At 36.6% G+C, this 26,819-nt stretch overlaps 3 protein-coding genes across 5 annotated transcripts; 1 reads left to right on the top strand and 2 right to left on the bottom strand.

Moving 5' to 3' along the window:
• Positions 1-475: 475 nt before the first annotated feature.
• On the bottom strand, positions 476-1,768 carry LOC119989576. Its single transcript, XM_038835190.1, has one exon. The coding sequence runs from the start codon at positions 1,085-1,087 to the stop codon at positions 653-655; it is 435 nt and encodes a 144-aa protein (XP_038691118.1). The 5' UTR covers positions 1,088-1,768; the 3' UTR covers positions 476-652.
• Positions 1,769-2,695: 927 nt separating this feature from the next.
• Positions 2,696-10,642, bottom strand: LOC119988308. Of its 2 annotated transcripts, XM_038833296.1 has the most exons (10): positions 10,524-10,642; positions 9,987-10,268; positions 9,627-9,866; positions 8,960-9,173; positions 8,638-8,747; positions 8,355-8,554; positions 5,575-5,678; positions 4,768-4,955; positions 3,670-3,869; positions 2,696-3,135 (listed from the first exon to the last, which is right to left on the bottom strand). In XM_038833296.1, exons 2-10 carry the CDS (start codon positions 10,222-10,224, stop codon positions 2,932-2,934), a joined length of 1,698 nt encoding a protein of 565 aa, XP_038689224.1. In that variant the 5' UTR covers positions 10,225-10,268; positions 10,524-10,642; the 3' UTR covers positions 2,696-2,931. The 2 variants fall into 2 exon arrangements, with proteins under 2 accessions (XP_038689224.1, XP_038689223.1); XM_038833295.1 differs by having other exon boundaries at positions 9,987-10,634.
• Positions 10,643-13,424: 2,782 nt separating this feature from the next.
• Positions 13,425-25,039, top strand: LOC119989201 (probable serine/threonine-protein kinase At1g54610). 2 transcript variants are annotated; one of them, XM_038834573.1, is made up of 9 exons: positions 13,425-13,951; positions 14,357-14,813; positions 16,851-17,135; positions 17,397-17,714; positions 18,833-19,060; positions 19,347-19,447; positions 20,479-20,590; positions 22,361-22,834; positions 24,468-25,039. In XM_038834573.1, exons 2-9 carry the CDS (start codon positions 14,394-14,396, stop codon positions 24,669-24,671), a joined length of 2,142 nt encoding a protein of 713 aa, XP_038690501.1. In that variant the 5' UTR covers positions 13,425-13,951; positions 14,357-14,393; the 3' UTR covers positions 24,672-25,039. The 2 variants fall into 2 exon arrangements, with proteins under 2 accessions (XP_038690501.1, XP_038690500.1); XM_038834572.1 differs by having other exon boundaries at positions 14,293-14,813.
• Positions 25,040-26,819: the final 1,780 nt, after the last annotated feature.

The following is a 26,819-nucleotide window of genomic DNA, read 5'->3' as shown; positions in this document are numbered from 1 at the left end:
AACCGTAACAATACACACCCAAAACTATCAACACAAAACAAGGTAGCCCGAAAGAAAGAAACCATAGAAAATAGAAAGAGAGGGAACGCACCAAAAGAGAATTGGGACTCAGCCGCCGCGTCCAAGTAACGCTGAATAGGGGTTTGGTAGCAGAGCATAGACAGAATAAGAAAAACCAGTCGCAGAAAGTTTTATACAGGGTCATATTTAATATGCTTTTAGACGGTGATTCTAATGGGCCGGGCTTTTGGTAGTAACATGAGCCATGTATAAGCTTAATGGGCCTGCAAAAGAGAACACAAACCATTGAACCAAACATACAAGAGTCGGACTAATGCACAACTTGGGCCGGGCTGGTGTCTGTTAGAAGCTTCTGTTATTAAAACTACATGACGTAAGCCTCATATTATCCTTAAACATAATTATTTCCCAATTAAATAAATAAATGGACAATAATGACGTCACAGCCGACACAACATAGCTTAGGATTCAAGCATCTTCAAGATTCAAGACCAGAGTTTTAAGCAAAGTAACCCAGAATCTGATCATGCTTGGTCTCCAATCCACTTGACAAGTTCATAGAAACCCAACTAGGAAGCCTGGGATTTCACAGTGATTGCAATCCACTGAACAGCAACTGCAATGATCTGAACTAATCATACTTCTCCCTCCATGAGTAGACAATAACGAATACCCAAGAAGCTGCCATTGCAATGTCCCCAACAACCTTCCTGGGCCAATCACTAGCAAGATCTCCAAGCCTTCTCTCAAAGTAAACCCTCCACAATGCCATTAAAACATGAAGGAAAACACACCCTTTTGCAAAGAAGCTCTGAAACTCTCTTTCCCTAACAAAAGCCATCATCAACAAGAGGAATCCAATGGCAAACAAAAGCAACCCAGAAAAGGAATCCGAGGTCTGGATCAAGAGTTGATCATGGGGTGTCGACCCTCTAAGCTTACTGGCAATCTCAGTTCCATGACCAAATGTAGAGATTTCATAGGTGTAAAAGATCATCATAACTCCACAGTATAAAGCTATTGTAGAGTGGAGGATACATATCAAGAAGAACCCAGGTGAACCCATTCGATCAAAAGCTTCAGTGGAATCTTTCTCTCCTTTTTGTAACTCAATTCAGCTTTAAATTGCAGCATACAAAAAACAAGCATATGAACCCAATTTTATCAAAAACACCCTGATTTCCAATTGATCAGGAACGAAGACTGATTCCCACTTCACTAATAGATAAACAGGGAACAAAAGAAAACCCACCAAACAAAACCTCAATTGATCTCCTCCACCAACACAAACACAAGATTCAAGCAATAATCAGAGCGTAAAGAACCTAATACTATCAACTAATGAACATTGCAATACAGAAAAAGTGAGAACAGCTGTCACAATCCTTCAAAGCCCTAAGATCTTAACAGGCAGAGAGAGAGAGAGAGACCCAATAAAGCGCTGGATCCAAAAGCTTTCACCTTACAGCCTAGCATATACGGAAGGACAAGACTGAAAGAAGATACTATTTAAAGGAGTTTCTTCAATTTGCAGCGATGGAATTACTACATCAATACTTAATAAGCTTTGTGGGAATAACTTTATTGAGGATAGACGGATTAGGAGACAAGTATATAATCGAGGAAAATGGGTTTCAGAATTTGGTTTTTTCACAAGCTTTGTCAATGGCAGAAGGATACTACCCTCCATACTCACCATAAAGAGAAGTAGAGAGCCATGATTTTGCTGCCTATTTTCTTGACTCTGCCAAGCAATTCAACATTAGTGGGTCCTGGGTTCATAAATATACATTATCTTCTTCTGTTTTGAGCTAATAAGATAAAAATTTTGAAACTTAGTTGAATCATGTAGGGCCAATTACTTCAGGAAAAGACATCAAAGTAATGAAGATGGTTGCTCAGAAGAAAAAATAAATAAAATAAAGATGGTGGTTCAATGTATTTTATTTCTATAATAATTTTTTACCATAAAGTTTTTTCATGTCTTGACTCTTGATTGTGGATAAAGAAAGTTCAGAAACTCATTAGTCACCAAACAAGAGTGACTCGATTGGCAATCGACTAAGTTAGGCATTCATTAGTCATTAGTCACAGCTAACTACACAATTAAAGAGACTCAGTGAGTCTATATGGTTTATACGAATGTCTATGGTATGGTAGAGTCTTCCTTTTATTTTCTTTATTAAGCTTATGACTCGTTGAACAGTTTTTTTATAATCGAGAATGATACCATACAAATTTATTCTATGAACACCCGATATGGGCAACCCTAGTCATCAAGCCCACGCGTACAGAAATTTTTCACTTGATGACAAGGTAAATTAGGTCAAAACTCAACATGTGATCATAAAGATATTGTTTCTAGTATGAATCGAACTCAGGATCTTCCGAGATTCACCACTAAGTTATTTTATCAATCCAAGTGGTTCATTCATCAAAATATAATCAAACAGGATTGCAACTTGCGATAAGTACAGGGACTCAGTCGCTCATTGTTTTTACAAAAATGTCATGGTATGATAGTCCCCTTTCATTTGATTTATCAAGCTTGATTTAACAAAAAGATAAGCAAACAGGCTTGCAACTTGCAATACAAAAATGTATAATGGTTAAAATTTGCTAGATCCAAGGTTGCTTATTGAGATCAGTGAGGAGCTTGGCAGTTCTAGGGTTCTTGAAAATATAAGAAACTTATTTTGATGCAAAAGGTATTTACAAGAATCAATGAATATACATTAACAATTCCCAAACAAAATTTTGAGCCAGATTTCTCTCGCATTCATCCTTTTAATGCTTCTAACAATTGTCCTACCCTGTGATATGTAAAAGAAAAAAGAAAAGAAAAGGAAAACAAGAAGAAGAAGAAGAAGAAGAAGAACAGGAGTTCCAGTTTCTTCCTTCCAGGAAGATTTAGAATGAACTACTGTCTCTATTACCAGCAGAAGCCTTACGGTGACGTCTAGAACCAGATCTCTTAACTTTTGTACGTCTAGCAGGATTCTTCCCGGAACTCCTTCCAGCTGAACTACTAGCAAGCGGAGGGGTATTGCGTAGACTGTGAACCTTTGGTGGTGGTGGTGGTGACATTTGCTCCAATAAATCTCTATGGTATGTCTGTGTCCAGTTCAGGTGCAGAGAATTAGTAAAGAACTAGAACAAATAGAGATAAAAAAACTTCCTCTTTGATTATGCAGTTCTTTTTGTCGAATATGCCGCACTGGTACTAATTAAAATTTCATGACATTTCAAAGAATCAGAATTCTTTAAACACATATTATGTGTTGACAAATGTTAATAACTTCTTACATTCACAATAAAGTTTTAGTTTCCTTGCAATTCTCTTAGCATTACCAGTGGCGGGGCCAATGGATCTCAGAAAGGGACATGACTCATGCAATGATTTTAGCTTCAAATTGCATTAAAATGAGATTTTTATTGACCAAAATGAAGCGATGAATGCAAAAGATGCTGATTGTGATGTTAGGGAGGAATGCAGAATTGTATGCAGGAACTTTGTGTTCTACACATTCATCGAAGAAAGATTGAATCTACAGTTCTACACATTGCTGTCGTAGAGACAGGAAGTCCATCCCTAATTGACCTTTCACATGCATGTTTTTGAAACTTGATGCTGCAATGAAAATATACCTGTATCACAAAATTCCGTCTTTCACAGTCCGCAAACATATAGACGCTCCAATTAGTCTTTGCCATTATTTTGTCCCTCACTGTGGAAAAGCTTAACTGATCCCTCGAAGTGAAGCGATCAACTTCATTAAACCATTGGCAGCTAAACAAGTTTGTAATTGGGGTGTGTTCCCTAATGAGAGTGCAACCTTCGGGAACATCTGCAAAAAATCAACATCGGTTACTTAGAGTGTGTTTGGATTGAGGTATTCGGAGAGAAGGGAAAGGAAGGGAAATCAAGTTTTCTTCCAATTCCCTTGTTTGGATAGTTTATTAAAAATTAAGGGGAGGGATTTGAGGAGATTTGGGAGGAAGATTTCATTAAATTTTTGTTAAAATTATTTCTCTCCAAAATGGAGTCATTTGGAGGGAAGGGATTACTAATTAAGTCATTTGTCAGTTAAATATCTATTTTACCCTTGTACATAATATTTTAACATAAAAATAAGGATAAATTAGTAAATTAAACAAATTTTCTTTCTTTCTTTTTTTTATCTATCCAAACATGGGAGAGGGAAAAATAATCTTCCTTCCCCTCCCTCCCTTCTCTCCCCCTCCCCTCCCTTCTCTTCCCTTCCCCCCAAATCCCTCCATCCAAATTGAGGGATTTAGAGGGAAGGGAAGAGAAGGGAAAGAGAGTTTCCTTCCAATTCTCTTGTTTGGATAGTTCATAAAAAATTGAGGGGAGGGATTTGGGAGGAAGATTTCATTAAATTTTTGTCAAAATTCTTTCCTCTCAAAACGGAGTCATTTGGAGAGAAGAGATTACTAATTAAGTTACTTAGAAGTTTAAAACCTATTTTACCCTTGAACATAACACTTAAACATAAAAAATAAGGATAAACTAGTAAATTAAACTAACTTTTTTTCCTTTCTTTTTTTTATCTATCCAAATATGAGAGAGGGAAATGTATTTTCCCTTTCATTCCCTTCCCTTCACTTCCTTCCCTTTCCCTTCTCTTCCCCCCAAATCCCTCAATCCAAACACACTCTTAATGTCAAAGCAGACAAAGGATTAAAAATGCAGATACTAATAAAATTTAATAATCATGCACCTACCACTAAGTATGGGACGCTTTGCTTCAGAATATGGTGTCAAACCCTCCTTCTTATAGAAATCAATCTGGTAATCAATGGAGGAATTCTCATATTTTCCTGCAGCTTTATTAGCCTCAGCCTCTTCAAACACATCATGGCGTATATAGTGATTAGATATGGCAAAGGTAGCATGTTGGCGCCATAAGAACCTGACGAGAAGGGGAGAAGGACATTCAAGGCATGATTGGAAAGTATATAGATGGAACATTGGAATATAAAGCAAATCCTTCAATGTCCCAACCTCTGGATATCTAGTTTATGCATAACCATCAATGTGGGATACTCTTAGAACAAAAGATCATTTCCCTCATGCTGTTATACAAAAATCAGGTGTTGCCAACAAGTGCTGTCAAACAATTAGACAAGACTCGAACTAACATCCAACTAACAAAACTAAAGATAATTCCAGCAAAATTTAATAGAAAAGTACTGCTAACCCAATAAGACAGATAAAAGAAAAAGAAAACAACTACAGCTGTAGATCAAATAAAACACCAATTAATTCTGGACTAAAACATCTTCTTAGAAAGAAAATATTGAAATAAAATAGCAATTAACTTCTGTAATTTGAATGTCCAAATATTAGTTGGAGCCAAACTTAAAACTCTTTATTTAGGCTTCCATAAAGGATGTTTATTGTCTAACCAACGAATATATATGGCCAGGCCCCATTTCTTGTTCACCTCATGAAAGTAATACTTTTCAGTAAAGCACATTGAACTTCATAATGCTAAAAGACACTAAGCAGAAACAGAAATCGATGTATACCTCTCAAGAACTTGATATGGATCAACAGCAAGCTGCAGCTTTCCATCAATCCATATAGAAAACCGAACATTAGGGAAGATCCTGTGCAGTAGAAGTTTTGGGACCTGCACACGCACAATCCAGTTCAATAACATTAAATTCCAAGAACAAGGAAATTTCTTCAACTAACAATAAGATCTGAACTCCAGTAAAAGTACATATTACACTGATGGGGTTGCGTCTAATTAATACAACATTACACCTGGTATTGTAAGAACCACTCAATATCTTTTTTTTCCTCACAAGAACCACTCAATACAATATTTGAAATCTGCAGCAACTAAACAAGCTGATTTTTTATATAAAAAAAATTATTGTAACCCCTGAAAAGCATTTGGATGCCTCTGAAGTTTAGATTCTCTTGTGCTATGACAAAAACAAAGAAAAAATGAGAAATGCAGACATTTTACAACAATTTATCAACCCTAGCAGCACAAAATCCCTCAAAGCATAATCAGTTCAGTAAAAATAAAATTATTGAAAGATGGCACCGAGAGCGTACATGTAATGCACAAACAGCATTAATTACATCATAAATATCATCTGGCCAGCATCAAACGCTCTTAATCCATCAATGTTTTATAACACCCAAAAGCATTTCTTCCACACTAAAGGCCCTCTTACTCCTAGCTTTCCATAAAACCAACTGACCAAGACAATGGTCGATGTAATGAAGCAGATTAGTCTATTGCCTCGAGCAGTGCTTCAACAGAAGCTCGAGGCCCTAAGTTCTTCGTCCACCAAATTAGCAACAACCCAACTAATCACCATGATGCTAAGAGCCGTTTCCCTAATTTGCAGTGGAGAATTAAGTGCCTTGCTGTTTCAAGGTTGGTTACAGAGAGGATCTGTTAATTAAAATGATCCCTCGCTCTTGAAGTTTGTAAGTTTGTCAATCATAAGATTTATTTCTGTCGCTTCCCAAGAGAAAAGGTCACTTTGCTTGGAACCTTGCATTTTAAATTAGCTTCCAAGGGAAGTCATTCTTACCTCTATCAGCGGATGGATGAGGGTGTAGTCTAAAATACTTCACCTGAAAGTTGCCCCCACCCCATTTCATTAAATCCTTCAAATGCAAAGAAGGTTGTACCCTATAGACTGTCAAAAAAGGAATTTAATAGATCCAACTCTCAATCCTCCTAATTTTGTGAGATATTAATAAAATTCCCAAAGATTCAGGAGGCTTATGCATTACTACACTACAATCTTCCAATAAAGCACTTATTGGGAAGTGGATCTGGAAATTTTGTGTTCGCAACCAGCAGTTTTGGAGGAAACTCCCATGGCAAAATATGCGGTGGATGAAAATAAGTTGATGTCAATCCAAAGAAAGGAAGTATATGGTACGGGATTATGGATGACCAATATCAGGAAAGAGTGGGATAATTGGAAGCACTTAAATAAGTTTAGAAAGCTGCTTCACAAGCAAGGATTATAAATGAGGAAGACAAGATATGCTGGAAAGTCTCCGAAAGGCAGAAATTGTTGTGAGAACATATTACAATGGGTAGCTTGAAAGCAAGTATCATCTATGAAATTGTTCCTTCCATCGGCAGATAATCCGGAAAGCTAAAGTCCCTGCAAAGGTGTCTAAGTCTTTTTTCCTATGGAAAGATCTGTGGAATAAAATCCTTACCATAGATAACTTGCAGAAGAGAAGTTTATAACTTACTAATAAGTGTCTACTTCGTCAAGAGAATGTTGAACCAGTCAATCATATTTTCCTCCGGCGGAGAGACCTGGGGCACTATTTGGAACTTGATTGAGCTTAAATGAGTGATGAGCAGGAACATGTCATAAGTAATTTTAGCCAGGAAGATTCTCTGGAAAGGAAGAGAAAACAGGAAGATCATTCAGAGCATCCCCACCATCACTCGCTGGCTCATCTGGTCAGAAACGAATAACAGCACTTTTGCAGATTAAGACACCAATTTAACTTGTTCTTAGATTAATATTATTGGCTTAGAACCACTAGATTCTGGTTTTCCGAGCTCAGTGGTAGCTTACTGGATGCCATAAGCCTTTTAGTAAAGTTTTTTGCCTTTTGGTTCCTTTTCTATTTGTTAGATACATCTACCCTTTGGTCTTCTTCTTTTGGCTGAGCACCTGCATGGTGCCTGTCCTTAATTAAAAATTTCTGCTTTCATGTATATAGTTCATAACAAGATGTTCAGACTCCTAAAGGTTATTTTCCTTCCACGCCATAGTCTTAAAGCACAAACTTCCAAGAAAACATGTGCAGGAAGAAGATGATTGATAAAAATGAAGCAACCTGTGTATGATCCTCTCAGCTATGTGTTGCATGATTGCATCAGTAAACGGCAAACCAAACACAAATGTTTTTTTTTTCCCGAATGGAAAATGCAAACCAGAGAATAATGTTGACAGTATAACTACAGCCTTCGTCGTGATATTGATGGTGGCAGAAGATTAGTTTTGTCCATGGTACGAATAGTACACAAATGATCATATGCATATAAACATGAAAGCTAATTACCTGCATTCTATACTGTGCCTAGCATTTAGATGATTTAGTCAATCCAACCAAAATTTCATTCTCGACATCTCCAATTCTTATTAAAATGTGATGCTCTTTATAACATTGACAACAGAAAGATACATAACAAGAAAATTTTTCGAAAACTTGAAAAAATAACCCCCAATTATGGAAAATAACCAGTAACATCTTATGCTATGAAGTAAAATAAAGAAGGAAATCAAGCAAACCAAACCAAACTAACCTTTCCATTGCGTCTTGCATCCGCGTAAGGAAGGTTACGAACAACAATGATTCTCCATAACCCAACCCTCATACTGTTATCCAGGGCACTAGAATTCTTCATATCTGCTTCTGTCTCTTCGTCAATAAACATATAAAAAGGAATATTTTTCCTTACTGCCTTGCTAATGTTCTTGGGTTGTTGGATTATGTCATAATTACCTGGAACAATTAATAAATAATTGAGGAGCAAACCAAATGCTTAAATCAATGAGGATATCCAATATTGTTATACTCAACAATACCAAATATGGCTGATGCAACAATGACCTCATGAAACTGTTCCAGCTCTACAAGTTTAGCTTCATCAATATCAAATCCAGTTTTATGACCAGGTTTGCTTCCTTTGACAAATCTGGTAAAAGGAATATGCCAGTTGAGAAAGGACAACAAGCAAAATTAGACATATTTATCAAGAACAAACAACTTTAAAAATTTGTTACTGGCAACCAAAACAAATGGATAATAAAGATGATACAAAAAATAGTTGAGGAAACTAATTTCCGAAAATGTAAAAAATGATATAAGTTAAAAAAGAAAAGGTCTGATAAGTAGATTAATACTCACCCACAGTGCAAGGTCATAGACTCTTTTATATCAAAAGAATCATTCCTCTGCTTTAAGGAAGGATATCCACCGAAATTAGAGCCTCCATGTGATTCAGGTTTGAGTGGCTTCTCATCAACAATATAAGTCAAATTGCGAAGCACTGGAGACACAGATGGAGAGCTTGGCTTACTAGCTATGGCCTGCTCCACAGGGAGGTAACAAACCTCACATGCTGAAGAAAAGTTGACAAGGATGATGTTACTTTTGCAACAATAAGAATCAGATTTGAAGATTTTTTTCATCAAAGGAAATGAAGAACTATGCTTGACAATGTGTTGAGCAGTTACACAAAAAGCAACTGCAAGACAGAAATTTTCTGTGCAAAGAACAAAACAACACATCGCCATTACGTACATTGATAATTTAGTAAGCGAATTATTTCCATGACCAAAAGCGTACATAGATTTTGGCGTAGTCATATATATTTCTTCTGTCATCGAAACACATTTAGGCCAGCTTTCTTGTGGCCCCAATCAATAAAAATAATAAAATTCACATTCATGGTGGCTATTAACAGTGAAATCAAACAAAAGAGTTAGAAAATTGACACGCACACATACATCCATATAGATCAATTAGCGTATGTAGATAGATAGATGGATGCAAGCTATAGCTCAAAACTTACGGCGTGGACCAGGCCGTCTTGCACCATTTGGAGGGGGTGGAGGCTTTGCAAAATTATCACAGTAATGACTCAAGGAAGGAGCAACAATTGCAGTACTAGGAGTAGCATGGAAACTGTTTTCAACGCGCTTGTGCCGCTGTATGGAAGGCTTTATCTCCGCGCCGTGGCTTATTAAAGATGAAGGGTTACTCAATGGTACCTTGTCACCAAAAGTTAAACCTCCAATACTCTGGCTGCTTTCTAGTGTAACATTGACATACATAACACAAACCAAAATGCACATATTAAATTTTCCAATCAAATCAAAATTATAAACTATTATTTACTTTATCAAAGCATATATAACAAATAGAGACAAACCTTTACTGACTGTATAGGAACCAAAAACGAATAACAAGAGAGCAAGGGAAACCAAAAGCAGCATTGCAACCCTCTTATGGCATAAATACCGAAACATACGAGGAAGAGATCGTTCCTTCTCTCTAGTACCCGAAAGAGATGTCTTGGAATAAGACTTTCGCACAAGACTGGCGGATTTTTTAAACTGTGACAGTGATCCATAGCTTCCTGTGCGTGAACCGAATGACCCTCCATTCATTGTATCTCTAAGCCTAGCACTTCAATTCTCATTGCATTATAGGCCTACAATTTCTCTGTTAGTTCCCAATCAAAAAACGTAAGCACTATCTGCTGCTACACAGAAATTCTGTCTCTCATCAGAAATTCAGTACCCACCAAAAATAGATCGAATTACATGACAGAAATCGATTCTACTTCAATCTTCATACCCAAAAAAAAAAAAAAAATCCAACAGACGCAGAGCGAAAACGATCAATCTCAGAAACAAAACCAGACAACAGTTGTTTTGGCATCAAACAATGTGCTTCGAATTCAAACCTGATTCGAACTCAACTGGATTTTGGATTTCGATCCCGTTTTGCACGCTCCAGGGTCTCTCTATGACTCTCACCTCTCTCCCTATCGGCGTGGAAGTTATATTATAATGTATTTCAAACTCTTTTTCCTTTTCTTTTTTATTTCGTTTTTCATAGAACTGTAAATAGAAATATGAAAATTATTTTTTTTTTTTTGTTTTTGAATGAAGTCATATAATTTTTTATGAAGGTTTGGCTCATATAAACTTCCGGTATTCTAATTGTTCTACTCTCCTAATATTTCAACTAATCTTGCAAAGCCCCTCCCTACAAGTAAGATTTTTTTTTTTTTAGTTTGTCTATATTAGCTTGCACAACTTTGTCTTCTTAAGCTTAGCTTCAATCCATACTAGTTTATCGACGAGGAGACAGAAACATCTATGAAGAATTCTAGTGCCCTGGATAGCAGTATGAGGGTTGGTTTGTGGAGAATCATTGTTCTTCGTAACATTCGTAGCCAAAAATCCTGGTGATATTGAGTTTCACAATCCACATTGGTGGGTTACTTATGACTCTGACCCATCAGATTTAACTATCACTCTCTAAACATTGTGGGTTTGATTTCTACCCCGAGATGATACATAGAATTTTCATGTGTTTGCATGACAAACATGATGATTGGCCGATTATTTGTGCGAGTTCATGAATTTATCAATATTCGTTGAAGGTGTTTATTAATTAGTGGAGTGACATGCCTCTTGAAATTCTCAGTTCAGATACATTAAAGATATTGTTCGCTTCCAATCACGAGTTTGCACAAATTTATTCTTCATAGTCCGTCAAAATTGGTTATCAAACCCATGAAAGATGTGAAACGAGTTGTAATTTACTTATAATTATTTATAAACCATTCGGTGGGTTATAACTTTGATTTCTTAATTTGTAAAATATTAAAGTAGGTAATGAAAATATAGTAGTAAGACCATGGGCATGAAAAATTGAAAAGCCTTTCTTTTTTCACCAATTGTGTCAATGTCCATTATTAGTGACCAAATCCTCCTCTCTCTATATATAATAACTTGATTTCTCTACATTGTAAATTAAAGTTCCCAACTAAAATATTAAAGTTGAAGACAAAAAGTGGAAAACCAAAAGATCATATGTGTGTATATACATACAAACATATATATATATATATATATATATATATATATATCCATATAGAGTCATTACTTTAATCTAAAGTGTTGAAAACTTACATAAGGAGAATGACCTATGGGGTGTCATTATCCATATAGAGTCACTACTTTAATCTTGAAGTGTTGGAAACTTACATAAGGGCATCTCCAACAAGAGTTATAAAAATGGGTATGCATGATTGTTCTATGCATACTTGAATAGTGCTATACATACCCATATGCATATTTTGATTGTATTTCACTCCAACAATGAGTATGCAAAATGAATTTCCATTTCATGATGAAACAACAAGCTTAAGCCCATGTAAACAAGGCCCTTAAATAAAATGAGATAATAAAACCATAAGCCCAAATTAATGAGCCCAAAACTGATGTGATCAAGAGCCTAGTTCTTGCATTGGGGTATTCTCAAAATCTTCTAGCATTTGCACAAGCTTGACGGATGAAACGAGGAAATGAGCAACTCGACGTAGAAGCTTCAGAGGAGCTTCTATGATGTAATTTGACGAAGAACGGAACCAATAAAGTTGTACAATCTCAATTACACAAGCACAGAAGTAGACAGAGATCCACCGAGGTAGAGGAGGATGATTGCGCCTGGAATGGTAGTTGAAAACCTACGTCGGACCCAGGCGAACCCAGTTGGTGAGCAAGCTCTCTGGTTGTTTTGCTACTCCTATCTTTCCTTGTGCATAACCGTTGATCAACGGTTTGTCTCTCCTCTCTTGGTTCGTAAATTTGGGAACCAAGAACGAGGTCGCAAATTTGCGACCCCCTTTGCAGCCTCTGTTGGCTTCACGAAATCATGGAAATGGGTATGCATATCAACGGTTGTGATTTTGCATACCCATTTCCATGCTATGTTGGAGATGCCCAAAGGAGAATGACCAAAAAAAGGGACAAAGTCAGTTGTTTCATTGTCTTAGAGACAGTAGACAATGCCATGAATTTCAAATGTGAATTAATTGTCATATGCTTCAACTGCTCATATTATTAAATGAGAGGGTATGGACAGCTCTTGTTGTTTTCTAATGGTCATCATATGTATGCACAATTTTTTTTTTTTTTTTTAATTTCCTAGGGGGGCTTTATGCAAAAAATCATAATTTAGGGGTGTATTTGCAGGTTTTTTTTTCTTTTGAAACTGCAATCATTTATATCAGAAATTAATGCAAGTATGCAACAATCCAAAGAGTCCGGGCCCAGCAGGACAATTCTAGTGTGTGTGAAAACTTATACGGACGCCCCTTATAGGCACGTGATCGGCACGCCCAACTTTAGCTCTCATGAAATTCTTAATTTGTTTCTTATTTTATTTGCAAAAAAAAGTGAAATAAAAACAATAATGAATTGGAAAAATAAGGGAATTTTTTTAAATAAATAATTTCTTTCTTTTCAATGAGCATATAGTGATTGCAAATGACAAATTTCAAATTCAAAGATATAGAGTAGGATGACAATCAAGAGGGTTCAAATAGAATATCCACTCATCTTTCATGGATAATATGTTCTATTGACCCTAAACCACACCCTCTTACTCTCTAACTATGATGGTAGTTGTCATCAATAAATTACATGATTAATAGAAGTTTTTTTAGTTTTATCATTAATTGACTTGTAATTTACATTATTATTGTTTAAAGAAATAATTGTAAGGCAATGGTGGCCAAGGTTCCTTTCTTCCTAGCTAGAGACACCACGTCACAAACGTTCCCCTGAAGGGCGCTTGGGATAGAAAGAATGTTTTTTCAGAGTTTCCTCTCTGTCTCTGCTCTCTCGCTGAACTCAAAAAGCTGCTTATGGTGTATGTCACCACGCGCCGTGACTATTTTAACAACCAGACAATAAATATTTGTTTCTTTTCCTTGCCAAGAAAACCCAAATAATTTTTCCTTCCTTTCTATCAAGCAATACTTACTGCAGTTATGCTCTCTCACTCGGACAATAACAAATCTCCATGTCCCAGATCCACACCCTCTCTCTCCCTCTCTCGTGGATTTTAGGGATTTCGTGTTAGCACCATTCTTCTTTGCTGTTCCATTTCACCACAGGACCACAATGAACAAGCAGTTTCAGTGTGTTTTCTGTCAAGTACTGTGAGTTTTTGTATTTAGGTGATGTTGGTGCTTCTGGGTTCTTTCGGGATTATGGTTTAGTGCTATGAAAATTGTGGGTTCTTTCTGAAGTTTTTTGAATTGATGGGATTGAAGAAGTGCAGAGGCTTCACTGAACAAGAACAGGAACTTTGAAGGTACACCCTTTCTTCCCTTTTTTGGGTATTCTGGGTTTTACGGTGAAGTTTTTTTGTGGGTTTCAGTTTGGGGTTGTTATGGGGAAATCTTTTTAGTTTTGTGCTTTGCGAATCACTTTTAAAGAAGAGCCATATTAAGGCATTGTCACAAACTTAAGAGATTTTGGTAATTAGGGTTACATGATTTCAAGTTTATGCCTTTTTAAGTTGGAGAAAGAAGAGTGGGTTGGTCATTCTTTATTTGGTGATCGATGGTTCAGAAACTGGGCAGTTGAATCTTGAAGTTATAGTTGGACTTGTTATTAATTTTGGGAATTTTGGGGTGGATTATGATGAAGCAGGAATGCAAAAAAAGGATAATTTTGTGGAAAGCTGAAAAATGCTAAATTTACTTGGTAAACATAGATTCTGAAGGAAGATCGTGTTGGGGTTGGCTTTGGTTATGGGTTGCGTTTGTTGTAAACCCTCTGCCATTGAAGATAGTAAGGAAAGTCCCAGAGAAAGGCTATCGACCAAGGTTTCTTCGGACCTGCGGGTATCAAGGGCAACTTCTTCAAGAAGGGAGGAGATACATAGGGTGAAAGACCGCTATGACAGCAATGATGGAAGAGCCATGCTAATTGATAAGCAGGCAAATGGCTCCGTCTCCGTCGCCGTCGGGTTGCATGTGCCAAATTTTGATGGGAAGAGGGAGAGAATGGAGTATGTTGCTCCACAACATCCAGGAATGGGTACCATTCCAAAAGCTACTGAGGGAGAGCAGGTTGCAGCAGGGTGGCCTTCATGGCTAGCTGCTGTGGCTGGAGAAGCCATAAGAGGTTGGTTACCCCGGCGTGCGGATTCTTTTGAGAAACTCGATAAAGTATGCTCCTCTATTCTTCATATTGGAAGTACATTTAATTGTTCGTCAATCTAATAATTTATCGTGCAAATGATTTCTTTTATACTTATCCTTTAATGATTAGTTTATATCCATTCATCGACTGATTATTCAATTGAGAGAAACTCTTTCATTGATGTATTTATGAGTTCAGGGTATTTATTGATTCACTGTTCAGTTTGTGCAGGATAGTTTTGTTTAAATAGGATTCCCTTATTACTTCATTCCTTGGTTGTGGCAGTGTGTTATTTGAATTTTTATGGTTGGATGTATTCAAATTTTATGTATCTTGCTTAACTGCGATGCCCGTTGAATTGTTGGAACATTTATCTCCATATAACATGATTCGCTTTTTCTATTTTCCCCATAAAGCCACACATGTATATGGAATGCTGCAAAACTCACTTATCTTCCATATATTTTTCTTGTCAAAACCTTTTAATCTGTTGCTTCATTGTACACATTCATAACTGCAATTTTGAAGACCCATCCGGCCTTGTGCCTTCTGGGCAGCGGAAAATAGCATGGGGGCAGGTTTAAGTTATATCTATTATAGAACATTCTTCACTGAAGAGGCAGACACACTATGTAGTAAAGGAGGGAAAGATGGCTGTTGATTTTGATAGTCATTACATAACTCTGAATGATTTGGTTTAGTTAAAGCAGGTCTTGGGAGCAAGTTAAAGCCATAGGATATGCATATGATGCATGAGGTAGTGTGAGAACATTCGGTTTATCATTTTTTTTCAATTCAACATAAAAGACTTGTGGAAATCTCAATCTCGAAAGGTTAGGATATACTCATAGTGGATAATGTGGCTTGTCCTCTTATAATTTGATAATACAAAGGCCTAACTTATAGTCTTTTACCTAAACAAAGAAGGATATTTGTAAAAAGAAGTCACATGCATGCTATAAGTCTACTTATTCTTTTGCTTATCGTTGTATTTCTAATTAATGTGGAGTTATTTCCTGCTTTAAAGTTGTGGGTTTTATTAACATACCTCCAAAATTATTTATTGAATGAAACTGATAATCAAAATTTGGAAATGATGGGAAATGAAAAAGGAAAAATAATAAAAAAAATTAAGAAGGATTCCTTGGGAATGGCATTATGCTATGATGCAAAATGGATCTTGTTCTATCGTTGATCAGAGATTTCTTTAATTCAAGGAGTATCTAATAGATGTTAATTTTTATTGATACATGATAAATGTGCAACATGTTGTGCTACTCTTGCTACTTATTAGATTCCTATCAAAGGGATCAGTTTTTGCCACGTCGATGGAACCAGGGGCTTTAACACACGTTATGGACAAAAAATTTAAACGAACTTATATGGGCACTCAAAGAATCCAAATTTAACAACTAATTAACGACAAATATTGAATGTTAAGAAACTTACTTATGTTCCGATAGTTTCCTTGTTATTATATATTTCCCATTTTGTACTCCAATAATGAAAATTTGTCAAGAGGATTACATAGCTTGAGATATTTGGTTTACGCATTCAATAGTTACAACTTACAACTTCTACATCTCACCTGAACTCCTGCAGACTATTGTAAGCGTGAAAATATTAAATTTGGTGGACACTATATTTAGCTGCATCTACCATAGAGCATTCTTCCTGTGAGAGGTAGAGACTATGTAGCCTAGGAAGGAAAACCACTTAACTCCTTTGATTTTTAAGATTTTTTCATAATCTTAAGTTATTGTGTAACTTGATGGTAGTTCGTATAGAAGTATAAATAGTGGTGTAATTTCTCACCCACTTGTATATCATGTGGTCCCGGGCTTAAGTTACTGTTACCATTTTCTTGTTTCAGTGCTTTGGACTTCTCCATGTTTAAGATATCCTGATGTAGAATTTTTAAGTAAATTGCAGGAGATAGTTTTACTCTCATTTAAGAACTTTCGACTGTGCTTTATAGCTCTTGCAAATGGTTACCATGATACCTCTAGTTCTAATCTACTGCCAATTACCTCTCTTACTTGATTTACTGTGTGCTCATGCAGATTGGCCAGGGAACCTATAGCAATGTTTATAGAGCTCGCGATCTTGATCAAAAGAAAATTGTTGCGTTGAAGAAAGTAAGGTTTGATAACCTGGAGCCTCAAAGTGTTCGCTTTATGGCAAGGGAGATTAATATTTTGCGTAGGCTTGATCATCAGAATGTAATAAAACTGGAAGGTCTAGTTACTTCAAGGATGTCCTGCAGCTTGTATCTTGTCTTTGAGTATATGGAGCATGACTTGGCAGGGCTCGCATCACATCCTGGTCTGAAGTTTACAGAATCTCAGGTACTAGTGAAGCTTTTGAACCTTTCACCATAACTGCAATTTGATCATTTCTTCTTGAAATTTAGTTTTGGATTCTCTCTCACATACCACACACAAATTACTCTCATGTCTCTGCTCCACTCCTACAGATTTGCATCATGATATCATGTGGTGGTTTTAGATTTGGTTTAATATCTAGTGTGGCATGTACAACCTGCCTTCAACAGAATCAGATGCTACTAGTTTAAAAGGATAAGGTATAATATTATTGTTTGTTTGCAGGTAAAGTGTTACATGCAACAGCTTTTGCGAGGACTGGATCATTGTCATACCCGAGGTGTTTTGCATCGCGATATAAAGGGGTCTAACCTTTTAATAGACAATAACGGTGTTCTGAAAATTGCTGACTTTGGTCTTGCAAGTTTTTATGATCCCAATCAAAATCAGCCACTGACAAGCCGTGTTGTAACTCTGTGGTATCGTCCGCCGGAGCTTCTATTGGGTGCCACATATTATGGAACTGCAGTGGATCTATGGAGTACCGGTTGCATACTTGCTGAATTATATGCTGGCAAACCTATCATGCCAGGAAGAACTGAGGTACGTGTGTTCCTTTCATGGAAAAATTGTTTGTGCGCAAATTAAGTGAAGCTATGATTTTCATTTCCTAGACTTCCAAAACAAACGTTTCACCCCATTAGTTAGTAATAGTTTGTGATTTTGCCAAGATATTGGGAAAGCAGTATTACACAAGTTCCTAATTAAAGTTTACACAAATCTCTCTTGGCTCATCCGGGATTAAAACGATGCTACTGGTGTTGACTACTAGTATCCAGTCTGCTGGGGTGGCTGCAAGGTGGCCCAACCTGGGAGAGGTTCCACATTCTCAAAGAAAACAGGATTTGATAGAAAAATCCTTGAACTATTTCTGCTTTGGATGCCACAACTCAATGTGGTTGGAGGCATTTCAGCTAAATTCGGTGAAAAACTTGGATTTAGTTGTGCTTCTAAATATTATTTTCCTGATGTCAGGAAAGGTATGCAATGGGGCTTCTTTGATGTTTGAGTGGCACATTGTTGGTATTTTTGTGCTTTTCCCTATATTCTTGTGTAAAGGAATCTTTCATTTAGTCATTGTTTGATGCGTATAAGATCTTTGGATTTATTTTTTGTTTACTGGTGGTATTGTTTTTCTTACTGTTCCCTGCCACTAAAGAAAAAGTTTGAAGGGGAAAGATTCTTGTTAGTGCTATAGTTCCCACTTCTTGATATCCTTGTGAAGTATGTCATATGCATCTTCCGTTAAATATCGGATTCCTTATAGATGAAGTTAGAATGGGAGACAAGACAAGCTCGCAATTTGGGATATGTAGGACTGTGTCGCGTGATTTTACTTTTTGATATGCTTCCTGAAGTGTGTCTATAATTTTCTGATTTTCTCTCTCGCTTCATGGACTACATTTTCAGGTTCCTAGATCATGCTTTTAGTAAATAGGAATGTGTTAATTACTTACAAGTTGTCAAGATACTAAATTAAATAAGCAAGCTTTTCTCATATATGTTGTGGATTGTGAGATTGAAAGTGTACATTTTTCATGTGCCAGCTTCTTTTGTTTCTCTAAGAATGTGTATATATACATTTTTTTTTCTCTTTCTAGCTTATGTATATCCTCTGCCTTATTTTTTTTTGAAAAATGTTGCACTGTTCTACTTAATAGGTGGAGCAATTACATAAAATCTTCAAGCTTTGTGGCTCACCTTCTGAGGAATATTGGAAAAAGTCAAAGTTGCCTCATGCAACTATCTTTAAGCCTCAACATCCTTATAGACGCTGTGTTGCTGACACTTTTAAGGATTTTCCTGCGCCTGCTTTAAGCCTTATGGAGACCTTACTTTCCATTGATCCTGCAGACCGTGGAGCTGCAGCCTCTGCCATTGAGAGTGAGGTATAATTCTTTCGACAAATTAATCTGTGTTTGGGATACCTTCCCTGCGGGTGGTTCCGAAGTTCGGTAATTAAGCTCCATTGTTGTAATTATTGCTTGTAGATTATTTTAAATGCATAGATGATGTTTCCTTCCTTCAAACCCCGCTTTTCTTTTCTTCTTTTTTTCCCTGCAGATGTTTTTATCATAGTCTACTTGGTTACTCCTTGTGGGACTTTTATTATAGTTCTGATTTATCTTCCCTTTCATTGTCTTAACCTTGACATAGTTTTTGCCTATGTTTTAGTTCTTCACAACCAAACCACTTCCTTGTGATCCTTCAAGCTTGCCAAAGTATCCTCCCAGCAAAGAGTTTGATGCAAAAATGCGAGACGAAGAAGCTAGAAGGTGTGTGATGCAAAATAATTATAATTGTAGTACATGTTTTAAATCTTTATATTCTTGGTATTTTACTTTTCATATTATACCATTGTTAAAGTTTTGAAGTTGCTGTTCTTAGCGTGGGAAGTTCAGGTTTTTTTCATTTTTAAATGGGAAAGGGAGGTTTCGTTACTATATTGATGGCATTAGATGAAGTGCAAGAGGTTACTTGCTGTTATTTTTTCAGTAAACTATGTGAAAATTAATTTGATCAAGTCATGTCAGCCCGTCATATTAGCTCAGTTGTCTCTAGTTGAAAATGATGATTTCCGTCACTTACTCATACCACATGTATGTTATTTCTTGTCTGTATGAGTGCTGCTTGTGTGGGGAGAACTTGTGGGTGCTTGATTGGGACTACCCGCATAGAGTTTTCAGTTTAAGAGAAGCTGACCCAATATAACCATATGACTTTAACGGAATCAATTTCGAGAATTTAATGATGAAATTGAAACCAATCTCCTTTCAAAAAAAGAAATTGAAACCAATCTCCTTTCAAAAAAAGAAATTGAAACCAATCTAATATTTCAGTGATCGATTCGTAAAAAGATTATTGTTTTAAGTGACCGAATTGAAGTTAACCTAATCTTTTTGTGATCAAATTAAAAAATTTGTTTGTTCAATTTCCAAATTGAAACTAACCTGATCTTTCAGTGACCAAAAGTGTAGTTTGCCCTTATTTTTTCTTATTGCACCCAACTGTAGGCTGTGATGAACAACTTAATAGCCTGTTGATATGTGTTGCGGAAGTCATTTCAGACAGTTCTGTTTACATCTTCAATTCAAAAGAAATGTGTTTCAGTTTAATTCAGTTGAATTTACATGAATGACGTGACTGCTTATTGGTTTAGCTATCCAATTATGTTGATTCTATTGTTAAATTGGGCAATTGTTGTTTTCTTTCACGATTAATGTGTTCTTTTGTCTTTCTACCACTGGTAAACTTGTTCTCTGTTAAGTTGTGTTGGCACTAATGGCCCCTTTTCTATAATTATTAGACAAGGAGTGGCAGGAAGCAAGGGCATGAGGGATCTTGAAAGGAACAGAACGAGAGAGTCTCGAGCCATCCCAGCTCCTGATGCCAATGCTGAATTACTAGTATCAATGCAGGTAAGTTTCTGTTGCGTCAAATGTAATCCTCACGCGTATTCTTCCATCTCTCTCTTTCATCCTTTTGCTCTCATCTATGTGACTGTCTACTTGCTAATCAACGTCTTGTTTCCCTCGAGCTTTGCTTATTGCATACTGAAATTTGATGGGTTATTAACATTATTGATATTGAGTGTAGTTATCTTTATTATTATTTTTATTTTTATAAAATGGGAATGGTGAAAATATTATTTATATTTTGGTTAAAGAGATGGAACTGAGGAATATTTTATGGTGGGAAGAAAAAGCTGAATTGTGAGCGGTATTTTCTTCCTCCAATATTGTAGAGGGTGTGGGCAATGGGAGGGAAAAGAGCACCTACCATTACACTCTTGCTTTTCAGGAGATCAAGGGGTAAAAGCATAAAAAGTTAAAACAACACGAGTTGAAGTGGTCAAGCTCTTGACATGCCTGCCTAAGTGCACAGTTCAAGTCCTCATCACATTTTAACCTTTTTGCGACTTATATGACTTATTTTCTGTAATTGTCTCACCCACTGGGAATATTGGTTGTGGTGGGTCAGGGAGCAAGCTTCCTCTCCTTTTTTTTACTTTAATCAATGGGTGAAGGCACTTTCCAGTCTCCTCAGTTATTCATATCTTATTTTTCCCTTCTTATTCTTCACTCTTAGCAACTACAAGGTTTCTCAATTTTGAGACACCTGATTGAGTAGCTAAAATAGGGCATCCAATGGTAAAAAAAAAGGAGCTTTTGGCCTAGCGGTAGTCAACTCCTTACATTTGCTCAATGTGCAAGGTTAGATTTCCCTATCCCTCAAAAAATAAAGAACATAAGTGGTTATGGAACTCTTATCACATATATCCAGCCGATAAATTTACTGTAATGCTCCTAATATCACTCGAAAATATAAGAAAAAACTTTAGTTCTCTCAACCTTCTTACATGCCCTAGTGGTGACTGAAAGCATCTAAAATTTGAGTCATTGTAACAATCCAGAAGGTGAATTTGTTTTCATTTATATTATGGGAGTTTAACCGTTCCCTTCTTTACTGGAAAACCTTTTTTTGCAGTGGGAGATAAAAATTTCTTAACTTGGCTTTTCATGTTGACTGGCTTTTCATTGCTTATTGTCAAACCCTTTTTCCTTGCAGAGTTCATGCATTCCTTATTCTTCATTTACAACTTGCGCAGATCACAAACCCAACCTTATGATCCATCCATTAATCTTCTCTTTTCCTAGAAAATCTTAGAATGGTCGGTATTCTTTTTTTTTTGGCCGGTATTCACTTGGTTGATTGTGTGTATAGACATCTAAGAATAATAAAAATAGTACAAGTAACCATTTGTCCGAATGCCCCACTTTAACTTTTCTCACTCTGTAATACCCACATCATACCCAATGGTATGTCAGAACTCTGAACTGATCAATTTGTCCTCCATTTATGATTCCGCTATCTGGTGATGGCCATTTTGAGTGTTGGATGGGAACGTCTATCCTCTACACTGTAATTAGACACATACTTTCGCACGGAATGAAAAATGTTATTGTTTTGAGAGTTTAGTTTTGGATTATCCTGCTGCTTTAGATTGTGGTGTTGTTCTATGTGCTACTGCAATCAATAATGTTTTTGCTTGGTCTTGGTTACTCTTTTTCTTCAATTGAATTTTTTTTAAAACCTTGTTTGAGTCATATTTGACTAATACATTTCTTATACCCTATTTCCCTATCACTATGCTTTTTTCCCCTAATATGCCGGCTTTTCTGATACAGAAAAGACAAGGGCAATCCAATTCTAAGAGCCGGAGTGAGAAGTTTAATCCTCATCCGGAGGAAGTTGCTGCTGGCTTCCCTATGGAACCGCCTAGACCATCACAAGCTGTAGAGTCAAAAGCAGATTCCCAGGGGCATCAGCATAAGAGAGCCCATTCAGGGCCATTGTCTCAGCGGGCTGCATGGGCAAAAGCTGGGAAAAATCCAGATGATGCACCAAAGATTTCAAGTGGAACGGACTTGTCAGCCATGTCAGGTTTCGTGGCAGCAAGGAGGAGTTTATTGTCTGAAGATCGCAAAGAAAGGTCTGGCCCATCTCAGCCAGAGGTTCCAAAACTAATGGCAAGGTTTCCAGGATCCTTTAAGGAGGCTTCTGAATCCTTCATCCAACAGGATCAAAAACATCACGTACCGAGTGTTTCAGGTACTCATCAAAAAGAAGATGGAAGAATTAGCAACAAAGATCCAATCCTTGTAAGTAATCACCCTTATGTCATTTTTTTCCTTTTAGCAATGAATTGCCTTCATCCAACCATTAAGGGCCATTGTGTAGTTTGTGATTGGTCCATTATGCACTTGTTGAAGTCTTGGACATGTGGCCACGAGATTGCATACTCAATTCCTATGACTATGAGTAGTCATTTAGTGCAAAATGCTGTGGATATAAAACAGGATTGGGCCACCGGTTCAATTATTGATTGAAGAACCAGTTGCTCTTTGTTCTGGCTAAAAACTGATTGAACTAGGAAAATTCCAACTCCATAAGACTCTGGTTAAGCTGGTTTTAATTTATATTTTTTTTAAATTTCACACCTGTGTATATTTTATTTTTAGGTAGTTTTTTTTTTCCTTTTATTAAGTTGCACTAAGAAACTGCAACCCAAGAAGTCAAGGAAGAGTACAGGTCTAAGCTAAAACCAAATAACAACCGAGAACAGATAGAAAAGACAAAAAAAAAAAAAAAAAAAAAATGACAGCGTGTAAGACAAAAAAGAATTTATATAAATCTAGATTGAAGACGTCTCTACCCTTGTTAAAATGCATAGACAGCCAAAACTCAGGTAGAAAACCAAGGTCTATGTTCATTCCTTTCTCAGAAAATATTCTGGTATGCCTTTCCAGCCCTATTATTATTATTATTAACCAACAAGTGATCTTAGGGATAATCTGCAAGGTTTTCCTCTTTGTTAGTTTGTTTTGTTCTTGCGTAACCAGCCCCAAGCATTTAATTCTATGATCAAACTTCCGTTCATGACCCAACTGATATCCATTGTATTCCAGATGTTCAATGTATAGTTGCATAAAAAGTATGGCAACTTCGTCATCCCTCTTACACAAGTAGTATCTATTTGGAACAGAGATGTAGGGGTCTCATCTGTAAGTTTTCAAGTCCAAGCATCTTCTCCCAAGGAGCTTCCCACATGAAAAAAAGAGACCTCTGGTGGTTCCTCGTCTTTCTAGAAGTTATGCCAGGGAAAATTGGGATTACCCTAGTGATATTTATGCTTCACCAGTGTACTATGATAAATGTAGATTGTAGCTGTTATACTGACCACTGAATCTTATCTCCTCGGTTGGCGTCTATAGTCTGCTCACAAATTAGTCGCCAAAAGCTAGTGAACGAATTTACTTCCCAGTCTTGAGCATGCCTTGAGAAGCTGATATTCGAGGAAAGAGCAGAGTTGGAGATGTTTGAGTGGTCACTGATTAGGCATTTTTGTGAAGTGCCAAGTTGTATAGGAATGAAAATTGCAGTTTCAATGAGTTGTGTCTTAAGTCCTAGCCAGACATCATGCCACAACCCGAAACCTTGAAAATAATTTAAGTCTGCCAAGTCTCCCAGACTCTTCTAATCTGCTTCCATAATGGTCTGCCTTGAGCTTCTTGTCTTTGGTTTGTAATCCAGGCCATCCCATCTATATTTTATGTTTGTTTTTTTTGGTTTAATTCTGTTGAAATGGTTACAGAGAGAGAGAAAAATGCATGAAAGATTTCAATTGACTTATAATTTCATCGTCTGAAGATGCATCTTTTAAACAGTTGGATCACTTGCTTTCTTTCTTTCTTCTTTTTAGGAGCATCACTCATTATTGTTATTTGATTTCAGCTTGGTTATGGGTCAAAGGGCCCCAAGATTCACTACTCTGGCCCGTTGATGGTTCCATCCTCGAACATGGATCAGCTACTAAAGGATCATGATCGTCAGATCCAAGAAGCTGTTAGACGAGCACGACATGACAAGGCAAGGGGTAGAAAAGTTCAGGTTGAAGCAAACCTGTCAACCAATTCATTATTTGTTTCTGGTCGATAAGCTAGATCAAGTATAAACCAAAATGAGGGGAAAGCATTGCCGGTTGGGCTTAAATAAATGGGATGCCGACTTTCTCATGAAACATGAGTTAAACTATTAGATGGGGCATTTTGTACAGGCATTGTTGCCAGAAAGTTGTCTGGTGGCTATTCTTAGCAAGTTTAAAGTTCACCAGGCTCCCCCCCCCTCCCTCCCCCGAATCGGCACAGAGTACATCTCTCTCTACACTCTCTCTCTTTCTCTCTTCCCCTGAACCCAGTTCATTCTGTAGTCTGTAGAGATTATTTATCGGCTGTTGTTGTAGAATATTTTGAAATTCTGGCAATTGCTTTCTCTGTTCCTAAAGGTATCGTTTGTGACGTTCTCAAGTTCGGCTGTTCTGGTTGTGGTTTATCATAGCTTATTCTGATTGATTATGAAAAGCAATCAATCAAGACCATGTTATACTACTTACAACAAGCATACAAGTATAACATTTGACCTACACAAACAAATGAGAATTTGTTGATTTTCCAAATTTCAGTTTCCAATTTACCAGTTACCTCAAAAACAACATTGATTGAAAACATCATTCGGTTGAGTATCCATGCCAAAGCAAATCCTTAGTTTCTGTAAAAAAGATTCACACTCCAAACAACCAATCATATTGTTCGTTTTGAGGTTCTAGTTTTCGTTGATAAATCGGATTACTCTCATTGGTTTGTTCCTCTCAATCCTCAAAACTGAGTCAGGATCCTTCATTAAGACTAGGAGACTGGATCGAATTGCTCTGATCAGAAAATCCACACCCCAAATAATTAATCATATTGTTCGTTTTGAGTTTATCAATTCTCATACATCGGGTTCGCTCAACTTTGTTCCTCTATGAATCATCTCATTTAATGGTACTTGAGCACGAAGAAAAACCTGATTGCTAGTTTGAAAATGGTCTTTTGCCATATGTACCACTCGGCTTATCTGTATCTATTATATGTCTTAACAGGTTCTACAAGACAAAGACAAAGACAAAGAGACAAACAAAGTTTAGAGCAACTCGACCCCTCTCTATCTCTGCAAAACTTGGGATTATCAAAATTGTGGACTACGATTCTATGACCTCAAAATATATTTTCACATGTGCTTAGCATAAAAAAGAAACATACCCACGAGGCCACAACTCCAGATCCAGTCTCCAAGGTTAACTTTATTTATTGTCTCTGGTTCATGATTGCATTTTATTTTCGTTTTTTTATATTTCTCATCTATTCATTTTCAATCATGGGAGTACCAACTACCAACTGATCATTGGACTGATTAAGAGCATCCATAATGAGATAATTTTAGAGTACTTGAGATGATACTTTCTTGATAAATTAAGTGATAGATGTTCACACTGGGTACTTGAGATAATACTTTCTTGATAAGTTAAGCACTACATGCATATTTGTGATAAAAAATGATATTTGAAAAATTAGTTCATACTTGATCTTTGAAATTTATGGTAATTGGTGAATAGTGAAGAGAGATGATGAAAAAGAAAAAGAGATGTGATAAAAAGTAATAAAGAAATGATAGAAAGAACGAGAGAAAATGAAAAGGAAGATAGATGTGATGGAAAGTAAAGAGATGATAAAAAAGAAAAGAGAGAAAATAAAGAAAATGAGTATAGAGTGTTGAAATGTATGGAGTTTTATGAATAGTGCAGGTTGTGGGACCCACTTACCCAATTAAATTGTGTCACCTAAGAGAGAGGAAAAGAGAGAATATAATTTAGGGAAATTTGGAGTGGGTGAGCAAGTTTTATCACTGTGGACGCTCTAAATAATGATTCTAATACAAATCAGATTTATAGTTCAAACAATGATTAGTTAATATTTTAATCACAATTAAACTAATTTGATAATCAAGTTTTGGTCGTTGACACTTCTCACCCACCAAGGACTTTCCTTTTTAAGGCATTTGCATCATTTTTAATTAATGTGAAGATCCCAATTTTTGATTCTGTTTTTTCCAATTTCCACAGAGACCCAGAACTTTGTCCTTTAATTTACAAGCGCTGCCCCACTGATTCTTTAATATCTTCTTCTCTCTCTACTGAGTTTGACGCAATGGTGGTGCCACGTAGCCCATTTAGGATAAAGCAGGTAGATAACGAAGAGGAGCCAAGGA

The sequence above is a fragment of the Tripterygium wilfordii genome, chromosome 21 (genome assembly GCF_013401445.1).
Source record: "Tripterygium wilfordii isolate XIE 37 chromosome 21, ASM1340144v1, whole genome shotgun sequence".
Taxonomy (NCBI): domain Eukaryota; kingdom Viridiplantae; phylum Streptophyta; class Magnoliopsida; order Celastrales; family Celastraceae; genus Tripterygium; species Tripterygium wilfordii.
The sequence above is the reverse complement of the archived record's forward strand: the minus strand, read 5'-3'. Positions and strand labels throughout refer to the sequence as shown.